Raw genomic sequence first — 13234 nt, forward strand, 5'->3', positions numbered from 1 at the left:
TAATACCATTTGAGGACGTAGCCAGAAAATTTAGCAATGATCTGTTCACCACCCCCATCTATTATGCTAAGAATACCTACCGCCTGAATGCAACATTTGAGTGTATTTGCAATGCATGTAAACAAGAACTCTCCAATCCACACCATGTGGGTTTGCAAAGATTGCAGGGCTATCAGTGTTGCCTTAGTGAAGATAGGAGCAGGTGAAAGGTTGATTCCAGTACTTAATCAGCCATTCATCTCACGCTTTTTAACTGCATCATCTCCTATCTCATGAACATTCCATTCAGAAACCAGACAGACTTACTGTCAAGACTCACAAACCTGTCAGGTTTGTAGAGTAGAGAGGGCGGGAGGTCATCATAACTCTGTCAACTCTCACCGTAAATCTGGAACACAAAGAATGTTACCCTCTCTGAAACTTACTGCAGAGATAAAGCTTTATTCTATGCTACAGAGGATTGCTGTAGTATCTTATTCCCCACTGTTTCAGTACAGTATCCATATTGCTTTTGTTCTGACTCAAGATGGGTATTATGCCTGGATTACCTCCAGCCCCCCTCCCCTCCAGAGTCCTGCCATCTGTGACATTCAGCTAATCCTAATGTCCACTGCTCCGTCCTCAAAGGCTGTTTTAGATGACATCGCCTCACAACTCTCGCTCAGACAGAGTCATTATCATGGGCACCTCACAAACATGCACCATTTTAGGTCAATCCTCCAGATTGTTGCATTTAGCCTACATTTAACATTTAGCTCCCACACATGATCCAAACCAGATATTTCACAAGAAGTGACTATGCCATGCCAGTAGAGGCCTGTGGCTGCACAGAGGGACATAAAATAGTTACATTTAGTTGTTGTTCCCACAAAACAACCAAACCATTGTTTGCCTGCTCTGCAGCCCACATAGTAAATATGGTGGACAAAAGTAAAGTCTGTTCATTTTGTCAGGCACAAGACAGCTTTTCATTGATTTAAGTGAAACAATGTGCCTTCTCACAGTCTGGCATTTTAACAATAATCACCTGATTAATCCCACCTAATTATATACATTTAACCTAAATCAATGAGAAATGCTGGTTTTGTATGGACCGTTTGCAGCATTACTATATAAAATGTCTTCATATTAAATCAAAATTGTAAATGGCAACAGCCAGGTTATTTATTTATTATACCTGTCAAAAGTGTGGACACCTACTCATTCAAGGGTTTGTCTTTATTTTTACGAATATGGAATCATGTAGTAACCAAGAAAAGATAGGTACACACCCGTTACCTTGATGACAGCATTGCACACTCTTGGCATTCTCTCAACCAGCTTCATGAGGTAGTCACCTGGAATGCATTTCAATTAACAGGTGTGCCTTGTTAAAAGTTCATTTGTGGAATCCCTTTCCTTCTTAATGCGTTTGAGACAATCAGTTGTGTTGTGACAAGGCATGGGGTAGTATACAGAAGATAGCCCTATTTGGTAAAAGACCAAGTCCATATTATGGCAGGAACAGATCAAATAAGCAAAGAGAAACAACAGCCCATCATTACCATAAGACATGAAGGTCGGTCAATACGGAACATTTCAAGAACTTTGAAAGTTTCTTCAAGCGCAATCGCAAAAACCATCAAGCACTGATGAAACTGGCTCTCATGAGGACCACCACAGGAAAGGAACACCCAGAGTTACCTCTGCTGCAGAGGATAAGATCATTAGAGTTACCAGCCACAGAAATTGCAACCCAAATAAATGCTTAACGGAATTCAAATAACAGACACAGACACAGCTCAACTTCAACTGTTCAGAGGAGACGGAGTGAAACAGGCCTTCATGGTCGAATTGATGCAAAGAAACCACAACTAAAAGGACACCAATAATAAAGAAGAGACTTGCAAGGGTCAAGAGACATGAGCAACGGACATTAGACTGGTGGAAATCTGTCCTATGGACTGATGAGTCCAAATTTGAGATTTTTGGTTCCAACCGAAGTGTCTTTGTGAGACGCCTCGTAGGTGAACTGATGATCTCCGCTAGAGGTCGATCAATTAAATCGGAATGGCCGATTAATTAGGGTCGATTTCAAGTTTTCATAACAATCGGAAATCTGTATTTTTGGGCACTGATTTGCCAATTTTTTTAAAATATTTTTTTATACCTTTATTTAACTAGGCACGTCAGTTAAGAACACATTCTTATTTTCAATGACGGCCTAGGAATGGTGGGTTAACTGCCTCGTTCAGGGACAGAATGACAGATTTTCACCTTGTCAGCTTGGGGGATGCAGTCTTGCAACCTTACAGTTAACTAGTCCAACGCAATAACGACCTGCCTCTCTCTCGTTGCACTCCACAAGGAGACTGCCTGTTACGAAGGCAGTAAGCCAAGGCAAATTGCTAGCAAGCATGAAACTTATCTTAGAAAAAACAATCAATCATAGTCACTAGTTAACTACACATGTTTGATGATATTACTAGATATTATCTAGCGTGTCCTACATTGCTTATAATCTGACTGAGCATACAAGCATCTAAGTATCTGACTGAGCGGTGGTAGGCAGCAGCAGGCTCGTAAGCATTCATTCAAAGAGCACTTTCGTGCGTTTTGCCAGCAGCTCTTCGCTGTGCTTCAAGCATTGCGCTGTTTATGACTTCAAGCCTATCAACTCCTGAGGCTGGTGTAACCGAAGTGAAATGGCTAGCTAGTTAGCGCACGCTAATAGTGTTTCAAACGTCACTCGCTCTGAGCCTTCTAGTAGTTGTTCCCCTTGCTCTGCATGGGTAACGCTGCTTCGATGGTGGCTGTTGTCGTTGTGTTGCTGGTTCGAGCCCAGGGAGGAGCGAGGAGAGGGAAGGAAGCTGTACTGGTTCACTGGCAATACTAAAGTGGCTATAAGAACATCCACTAGTCAAAGGTTAATGAAATACAAATGGTGTAGAGGGAAATAGTCCGAAAATAACTACAACCTAAAACTTCTTACCTGGGAATATTGAAGACTCATGTTAATTAAAAGTAACCACCAGCTTTCATATGTTCTGAGCAAGGAACTGAAACGTTAGCTTTCTTACATGGCACATATAGCACTTTTACTTTCTTCTCCAACACACTTTTTGTTTTTGCATTATTTAAACCAAATTGAACATGTTTCATTATTTATTTGAGGCTAAATTGATTTTATTGATGTATTATATTAAGTTAAAATAAGTGTTCATTCAGTATTGTTGTAATTGTCATTATTATAAAAAAAAATTGTTTATATTTAAAATCGGCCGATTAATCGGTATCGGCTTTCTTGGTCCTCCAATAAATCGGCATCAGAGTTGAAAAATCATAATCGGTCGACCTCTAATCTCCGCATATGTGGGTCCCACAGAGAAGCATGGAGGAGGTGGTGTGATGGTGCTTTGCTGGTGACGCTGTTGGTGATTTATTTAGAATTCAAGGCACACTTAACCAGCATGGCTACCACAGCGATATGCCATCCCATCTGGTTTGTGCTTAGTGGGACTATAATTTATTTTTCAACAGAACAATGACCCAAAACACACATCCAGGCTGTGTAAGGGCTATTTGAACAAAAGGAAAGTGATGGAGTGCTGAATCAGATGACCTGGCCTCCACAATCACCCGATTTCAACCCAATTGAGATGTTTGGGATGAGTTGAACTGCAGAGTGAAGGAAAAGCAGCCAACAAGTGTTCAGCATATGTGGGAACTCCTTGAAGACTGCTGGAAAAGAATTCCAGGTGAAATTGGTTGAGAGAATACCAAGACTGCAAATCTGTCATCAAAGCAAAGGGTGGCTATTTGAAGAAAATATATCACATATATTTTGATTTGTTTAACACTTTTTTGGTTTCTACATGATTTCATGTGTGTTATTTCATAGTTTTAATGCATTCACTATTATTCTACAATTAAGAAAATAGTCAAAATAAAGCTAAAAACCCTTGAATGAGTAGGTGTGTCCAAACTTCTAACTGGTACTGTATATCTCTATCTCTCTACAATTATACAGATGTATGTTATGGACCAGAACATATTAGAGTAGCTTATTTCACAGCCCAATAATCACTACTACACCTTCTAAAAAGAAAACAACTTTTCCCCACAATTAAACACAACATCTTGAAATAAATCACAAAACGCTAAAAACAATATTAGCAAACAAAAAAGGTGATTTTGGCATGCCGTGTTGTAGTGAATCTCAAACACACCTGCAAACAACCAACCCAGGATAGAACAGGCAACAAAATAACATTTTGCTGAAATTGTGCTATTCTAAAGACATTTGGTGTTCCAATGTGGCTATCGCTGCAGTTCCAGCACACCAGCGTGACCCTTCCAGACATAATACAGACGAACCAGCTACATGGGTCAGTGTGCCATGTAATTGAGGCCACAAATACTGAGCACAACATTTGTGACAAGCTGACTGGGCCAAAAGAAGCACAAACAAGAACCTCAACAATATCGACTTCTGTAGGTGATAGGCTAAGGCTTACCCTTTCAGCATAATTCAATAGATTTGTTTTCCACATCTAGAAATAGCCTAGATTAATTTAACATTCAGGCCAAGTCATGTTGAAAGCTAACACTTAGAGATTTCCTGGTACTTTTGTATACTTTTTAACCAGTAGTTCTTAAAGTAGCACTCACAAGCTAAAAGTGGTCCTCGAAAATTGCATACATATGTGCAGATACAGTATGTGCACCACGTCATTGCTCTCTCGCTCTGCTATATGTGCATCTTGCCAACTGTCACTCAAATGGCAAGGTGCTGAAGCTCATTGGCTAGAACTCAAATTGCTAGGGGGCCGGCCAACGTGGGGAAAATGTAGGCAAAATGGCACAGCACAGCTTCCAGAACAACAGTCGCTTTCAAACTAGGCATTTCATGGATAATTCAGGTATTAGCAGTATTTCTGCTAACAGATTATGCATGTATGAAATACACATTGACACATCCAGCCCAAAGCGGGAGGTTTAAATATACTTTGTAGTCACCAAAGTTCGAGAGCATGTCTAACATTAAGTTGCTCTTATAACTGAGAAGTTAGAATGTACTACAGTAACATATCAGCAAGGAAATATATTAGTTAAATTGTTAAATCTAGGCTGTGTGACATCAGGTCTGTTTTAATACATCCATAAAAAATAAGTATACTTTCAGGCCTAGTTAAATCTACATTGGTGTTTTTTTGCCTTGAGCGAGTGCAACCAAATACAAAACTGATGGTGAACACTTCCAGCAAATAATCCATCTGCAAAAGGGTACCTGACTAATGTGACAGAGTCTAAAAGAAATAAGAGGTGACAAGATGCTGCACATGCATTCATGTTACCATCAGGGAAGTACTAAAAAGCTTTCTGTCTTTCGGTTTTAGTGTTGGCAAAGTGTTTAACTGTGACTATTTCACACCAGGTTGTTGTCATTTCAAAATGTTCTCAATGTAGTGACAGGGGGCACTCCTCTGTCTCAGAAGGATCAACACTATCCTTTATCATTTCATAGGTTCGCAACTATGATGTCCCTCAATGGCTTCCTTTGCAACAGGTGCTGTCCCATGTCTCAACACTGTATACTACCACAATTCCTACTGACAGTCAGTAGGCCTATGCCCTGACAGATGAAAAAATATAAAGACTGCATGTTTGTCATCATTTAACCTGTCACTGCAACCTGGACTTAACAAAGTTGCTAATTATCTACAATGCTAAAGTTGTCCATGGATGTGACTCAAACACAACCTTTGGGATGCTGGACACACGTTATACGCCCACCCATACTCCCCGAACAAACTCAGTCCTTTCATTTTGGCTAAGTAACCTTTGGTTTAATGTAACCATACCAAACATATCATACCCATTTCAGTTTCACAGATTAACATGTATTCTGTTATGTCTAGTCTGAGGCCAGTCTGTTAAATAACGTGGTGGACAATTTCAACCTAAAATAAATATCTACAAGGTTAGGATAGAAGGCCTAAGCAGAGCCTTCAATTTAGCCAAATAGAAGGCTATATGGCTATGCGTTATCACCCATTTGGAGTGCAAATGTGCATCTTACAGATCTTGGAAGCTATCAAAATAATAGTTGGGCTGTTAGTTGGGCCACTTTCCCTTGTCCTTAAATCAGCTTGAAATGTTGATGATACACATCTCTGACCATCTCTTGGTAGGCCTACTGACTTGCATAGACCTAAATAAATATAAAAGTTGTAGACTCCGTGCAAGTTTTACCTGATTTTGTAATTTGGCAAGGTGTGTTTCTTCTTGATGATTCTTTTCAGCTGGTTGACAATGATTGAGGTGAGCTGGGGCAAGGGCCTTCCCTCGAACTGTGACTTCACCTCGAAGTCTATCAGTGGGTCCTCAAGGAACGCGAAGGACCAGTGCGTAAAAGGCATGCGAGTGAACTGCAGCTTCAGTCTTCCAACCACACGCGTCATTTTTACGAACAGGTATGCTGACTTCCCAAAAACGAGGTCAACATCAATTGCTAGATGGAACCCGCCATTATATTCAAGGTCTACCTCGAAATTGAGTTCCTCGGGCATGCCGTCTTCATTTAAACTCACTGGCTTCATAAGTTTGGCCGTTTTAAACACGGGCAAAGAATTACCAAGGGAGATATCCCTGAGACTGAGTCCCTCCAACAGCCGACCAGCTGTCTTGGTTTGTAATAGCTCCTCGAACTCCACCTTGAACTTTTTGGTAAGCCAGTGCCTAACGACGGGAGTGTCGCGGAGTTCTCTGAATAGGAACAAAAAGATAGCATTTAGAAAATTGCACGTCTCCGGTTTGGAGGTGTGGAGGGGCTCACTTTGACAAGGCGGTGGCGGTTGTTGTTTAGGGCTACTGCTGGTGGCAGCCGCTTCCTGATGCCTGGGAGTGATGGCCTCTTGCTGTTTGGGTGCAGCGGATGATGTGTTGTCTTGTTGCTGCTGGCCTGATTCTGCATGTTGGTTATTAAAGTAATCCTTCAATACGGGATCAGGCACTGCTTTGACATATTGCACTGTCCTGGCTATAGGCTCGGGGCTTCTCCGGTAAAGCAGTAAGAACTGTAATACCAATGTAAAGAGTGCTCCCGATAATGCGGAAATGACTATCAAGTAAATCATTTCGAGCAGTGTCCCTCTCCCTGTTTCCGCGTTAAAAGGTTTTCATATTCCGACGTTTAACCGTCTTAACAATGCAAGTTCCACCTGGTCGCTCACAAAGCTGCCATATCATCTGCCTCTTCCCTGATCAGCGGCTCGTCAGCGACACTAAAAATGTACTTCCGGGTCACAGAATTTCGGAAATGAAATTTCCCCCATAATCGTAGGAAAGCATCATTAACCTATATGTATTCATGAAGTATGAAAAAATAATTGTCTAAACATGAACAATGGTTAATATGTGTTCAATTTTCAGTTGCATTTGCATTAAATCATGGTTTTAAAACATGTTCCAGGATCAAGGTGCCTGGACACAAGATAGTACAACTATAGTGGTACAGGGAAAAATGTTTTGTGCAGATGTAAAAGTGGGGTGTAGAGTCTTCAGTAGGGTCTGTATATTCTCACTCTCTCTCTCTCTCTCTCTCTCTCTCTCTCTCTCTCTCTCTCTCTCTCTCTCTCTCTCTCTCTCTCTCTCTCTCTCTCTCTCTATATATATATATATATATATATATATATATATATATATATATATATATATATATATATATATATATATATATATACACACTGCTCAAAAAAATAAAGGGAACACTTAAACAACACAATGTAACTCCAAGTCAATCACACTTCTGTGAAATCAAACTGTCCACTTAGGAAGCAACACTGACTGACAAATTTCACATGCTGTTGTGCAAATGGAATAGACAGTAGGTGGAAATTATAGGCAATTAGCAAGACACCCCCAATAAAGGAGTGGTTCTGCAGGTGATAACCACAGACCACTTCTCAGTTCCTAAGCTTCCTGGCTGATGTTTTGGTCACTTTTGAATGCTGGCGGTGCTTTCACTCTACTGGTAGCATGAGACGGAGTCTACAACCCACAAGTGGCTCAAGGTAGTGCAGCTCATCCAGGATGGCACATCAATGCGAGCTGTGGCAGGAAGATTTGCTGTGTCTGTCAGCGTAGTGTCCAGAGCATGGAGGCGCTACCAGGAGACAGGCCAGTACATCAGGAGACGTGGAGGAGGCCGTAGGAGGGCAACAACCCAGCAGCAGGTCCGCTACCTCCGCCTTTGTGCAAGGAGGAGCACTGCCAGAGCCCTGCAAAATGACCTCCAGCAGGCCACAAATGTGCATGTGTCTGCTCAAACAGTCAGCAACAGACTCCATGAAGGTGGTATGAGGGCCCGACGTCCACAGGTGGGGGTTGTGCTTACAGCCCAACACCGTGCAGGACGTTTGGCAATTGCCAGAGAACACCAAGATTGGCAAATTCGCCACTGGCGCCCTGTGCTCTTCACAGATGAAAGCAGGTTCACACTGAGCACATGTGACAGACGTGACAGACGTGAGAGAGTCTGGAGACGCCGTGGAGAACGTTCTGCTGCCTGCAATATCCTCCAGCAAGACCGGTTTGGCGGTGGGTCAGTCATGGTGTGGGGAGACATTTCTTCGGGGGGCCATACAGCCCTCCATGTGCTCGCCAGAGGTAGCCTGACTGCCATTATTAGGTACCGAGATGAGATCCTCAGACCCCTTGTGAGATGGTGCGGTTGGCCCTAGGTTCCTCCTAATGCAAGACAATGCTAGACCTCATGTGGCTGGAGTGTGTCAGCAGTTCCTGCAAGAGGAAGGCATTGATGCTATGGACTGGCCCGCCCGTTCCCCAGACCTGAATCCAATTGAGCACATCTGGGACATCATGTCTCGCTCCATCCACCAACGCCACGTTGCACCACAGACTGTCCAGGAGTTGGCGGATGCTTTAGTCCAGGTCTGGGAGGAGATCCCTCAGGAGACCATCCGCCACCTCATCAGGAGCATGCCCAGGCGTTGTAGGGAGCTCGTACAGGAACGTGGAGGCCACACACACTACTGAGCCTCATTTTGACTTGTTTTAAGGACATTACATCAAAGTTGGATCAGCCTGTAGTGTGGTTTTCCACTTTAATTTTGAGTGTGACTCCAAATCCAGACCTCCATGGGTTGATCAATTTGATTTCCATTGATAATTTTTGTGTGATTTTGTTGTGAGCACATTCAACTATGGAAAGAAAAAATATTTAATATTCAGATCTAGGATGTGTTATTTTAGTGTTCCCTTTATTTTTTTGAGCAGTGTATATATATGTATATACAGTGCCTTGCGAAAGTATTCGGCCCCCTTGAACTTTGCGACCTTTTGCCACATTTCAGGCTTCAAACATAAAGATATAAAACTGTATTTTTTTGTGAAGAATCAACAACAAGTGGGACACAATCATGAAGTGGAACGACATTTATTGGATATTTTTCAAACTTTTTTAACAAATCAAAAACAAAATTATTCAGCCCCTGTCGTTCCACTTCATGATTGTGTCCCACTTGTTGTTGATTCTTCACAAGAAAATACAGTTTTATATCTTTATGTTTGAAGCCTGAAATGTGGCAAAAGGTCGCAAAGTTCAAGGGGGGCGAATACTTTCGCAAGGCACTGTATATATATATTGAGCAGTATATATATATATATATATATATTTCCCAAAAAATTGACAAAGCAAAAATAAAAAAACAACTTATTTTATCTTTCATCTCTTTTTGATTCATTATTAACCTTCAATTCGCTGTATCTCACTTGAAAAAGCATCCGACAAAGCGAAACAGCGCCCCTCTGTCTCTGTATGTGTAGCCAATCTATCTGATGTTGTCAGGTCAAAAAAGGTATGTATGATAATGTTGCCACCGTAGGGTTGTGTGCAAGGGAAGCCGGTAAGCATTTGACCTCCCTTGATTAAAAAAAATATTTATACACTAATAGCCATTCAGTATTGAGCTAAATTGAATGAACTCAACTGTGAATGGTACAAAAAAAGTGTAAAGGGAAGCCAGGTTGGATTTGGCTTCACACCAATCACTTTTCATCAGAGCCAAATGTCATTAACAGAAAAAAACTTGAATTGTTGCATGTCGTTGTGTTGTTGTCCTCCAGTGGCGAGCTATCTAGCTAAAATTGGCCCTATCCTAAATTAGCCATTTATGGAGATAGGGATTTGGACTTGTGGTTTAACTTAATTCTCAGTACTGGCCAATGATTATAAAGGTGATTCTGACCCAACCATAAAATTATACATTGTGCCTCGGGGCTGAGAGGATGGAAGTTCAATATGTAGCTTGTAACCTAATGTTAACTAGCTGACTAATCATTGCTCATGAAAGGAAGTTAGACTAGCGACCAAGCCTAGTACAACAAAAACTAAAAGTGTGTACTGTATGACAGTCATAGATTGTTTCGGCAACATGAAAGAAAGGAGGATGGCATTGGTGTTTCTCTACAAGTAGGGTGAGCCAACATGTTTTTCTACTTATGTACACACACACAAATCAGTACCAATAGACAGCCACATGGTATTTAGCTTACGTTTATTGGACTAAATTGTTTTGGGAATCTTTTAGTTGTCACTATATTAGACATCTATTAGCATAGGTGATTTAATGATGTTGAAATGGTGCTGGAATAGTGGAAGCAGCTCCTGTTTTCTTTGCGACTTGTTGTAACTTTCCTGTGTTCGTTTAGTAGTCTGAAAATGACGAAAACGTTAACTTGATTGACCATGCTGTCAGTCATGTTACATGCAATATGCCTTGCAATATGCCTTGCGGACTCCACTAGACAGATGTTGCGCTCCAGTTTTGTGATAATATAATAATAATATATTATTGTGATGAAACAAAGGTGTGGTTGAATTTATTCTGCCACTGTGTCTTCTTATTTTCTCGGCCTTAGGCCTATTTATCACAGTGGCAAGGCATATGAACTAACAGGTTATTGAGGAAATAATGAAAATATCACAATACAGGTTGTAATATGACATTATTGTCCTGGCTTGGCTTCCCCGGGGATTTTACCCACACACTGCTACTGCTGTTCAAACTAATACAGATCTCTTGCACAGTGTATTAGAGTGTATTGCATTGGGGGCTACGGAGGGGTCAGAGTGAAATGCCAGCAACAGGCAGTGCGACATATTCCCCCTCCAAAATGAATCATATTTGGTTAATAGAGACCCTACTGAGTATTTCCCAACCCAAAATACTCAGTAGAGTTTCTAGAACCCAAATATTATTCGTTTTTCATGGGGGACTGTGTTGCGCAGCTTGCTGCTGGCTTTTCACATTATGCACTATATAAAGCTGCAAAAATATATAGATTTTGTATCATACGCCTAGCGTTTTTACCGCTGACTTTTATTTTGAAGGCTAAATTCAAAATCCGGAAGTCTTAATGTGGATATGATTCAGCTGGTGCTGCTGCTGTGACACTAATTCTTTCCTGGGGTTCAAGCTCCTCATCTGATTGGGCGAACGTTTTACGTAGTTGTGCGTAATGACGGAGGTCACAAAAGTGTACGTTAGGCAACACAACGCACCGAGCCCAGGGGTGTATTCACAAGAAACCAAACGGAACGAAACGGGGAGATGCATACTTGCATGTCTCCAATAGGAACTCTTATTTCCGTTGCAAAATGGAACCTTTAGCAACTGTTTTGATGAATGGTTACACCCCAGGAAAACTGAAGCCAAATGATTGTCTCTTTCAAAGTCACCTACCAGTTTTACGCAGTGAATCATGCCTCGTGAAGAATAATGCCAAATACTGGGCATATTTCATCTTTCCACAAGAACATCTGCTTGCCAAAACAACACTTTAAACAGTAAACAGGATAGGCTCCGAAATAATTTATGCGTAAAGAACATAATATTGCGCATTGATTCAGGCCTAGACTATAGACTGAAATTAAGTCGTAATAAATGCATAGGCCTAAAAGCAGGTGTTGCATTTCATTTCGAAGGGAACCTGTGTTCGTACCCATACATGACGTACTCATACATGACAGCAGATGGCAGCACCTTTACATTTGAATCTGCAAAATACACTTTGAAAGGAAGAATCTCTTGCGCAGTGCAAACGCAATGGTGCATTTGCAAGTAAGCCATTAAATGATACCATTGATGCAATGCAACCTTGTTACATTGTATCACTGCTTTAACAGTCAAGGCAGTGTCAAAGAAAGTATCTGTTTAATATTTCCCATAGCACAATGTGTGTTTGTTTTTTCACATAGCGGACACCACCAACATTTATTTCAACATTAGTTTCTACTGGAGTCTAGAGTAGACAATGTATCAAGCCTATTGGATCGGCTGCTATATTTCATTCTGGGATGTTTCCTACTGTTCAATGTTCACATTTCAATACTGTAGCTAAAGCTACTGATATGCATTGATTCTTGAAGAATATAACTTATAAATGCATCATGATGCATCAAGATTAGGCAAAATCTCCTCTGCACACCAAGTGGCATGGCTGCCTTTGGCTGAAGCATGATTACTGTTAGGCCATTTTCGACAACAGTGTTATGAGACCTACAGTACCAGTCAAAAGTTTGGACACGCCTACTCACTCAAGGGTTTTTCTTTATTTTCCCTATTTTCTATATTGAAGAATAATAGTGAAGACATCAAACCCTTGAAATAACACATAAGGAATCATGTCGTAACCAAAAAAGTGTTAAACAAATCAAAATATATTTGAGATTTGAGATTCTTCAAAGTAGCCACGATTTGCCTTGATAACAGCTTTGCACACTCTTCAAATCAAATCAAAGTTTATTTGTCACGTGCGCCAAATACAACAGATGTAAACCTTACCGTGAAATGCTTACTTACAGGCTCTAACAAATGGTTCGAAATAAAAAAGTATGTGTGTGTGTGCGTGCGTGTAGGTAAGTAAAGAAATAAAACAACAGTAAAAAGACATTTGAAAAAAGAGTAGCAAGGCTATATACAGACACCTGTTAATCAGGCTTATTGAGGTACTATGTACATGTAGGTATCGTTAAAGTGACTATGCTTATATGATGAACAGAGAGTAGCAGAAGCGTAAAAAGAGGGGTTGGCGGGGGGGCACACAATGCAAATAGTCCAGGTAACCTTTTGGTTACTTGTTCAGGAGTCTTATGGGGGTAAAAACTGTTGAGAAGCCTTTTTGCCCTAGACTTGGCACTCCGGTACCGCTTGCCATGCGGTAGTAGAGA

General features: G+C 41.0%; 1 protein-coding gene across 2 annotated transcripts in view; it reads right to left on the minus strand.

Moving 5' to 3' along the window:
* LOC135510968 (PDZ domain-containing protein 8-like) overlaps positions 1 to 7255 on the minus strand; it is an 82936-nt gene extending 75681 nt beyond the window's left edge. For both annotated transcript variants that reach the window (XR_010451193.1, XM_064932332.1), the window contains exon 1: positions 6235 to 7255. Coding sequence is in view for 1 of the 2 variants with exons in the window: in XM_064932332.1 (XP_064788404.1) it covers positions 6235 to 7118 (884 nt within the window). In the remaining variant the exon portion in view is untranslated. The remainder of the gene's footprint in view (positions 1 to 6234) is intronic.
* Between the last annotated feature and the right edge of the window lie 5979 nt (positions 7256 to 13234).

The sequence above is a fragment of the Oncorhynchus masou genome, chromosome 23 (genome assembly GCF_036934945.1).
Source record: "Oncorhynchus masou masou isolate Uvic2021 chromosome 23, UVic_Omas_1.1, whole genome shotgun sequence".
NCBI lineage: Eukaryota > Metazoa > Chordata > Actinopteri > Salmoniformes > Salmonidae > Oncorhynchus > Oncorhynchus masou.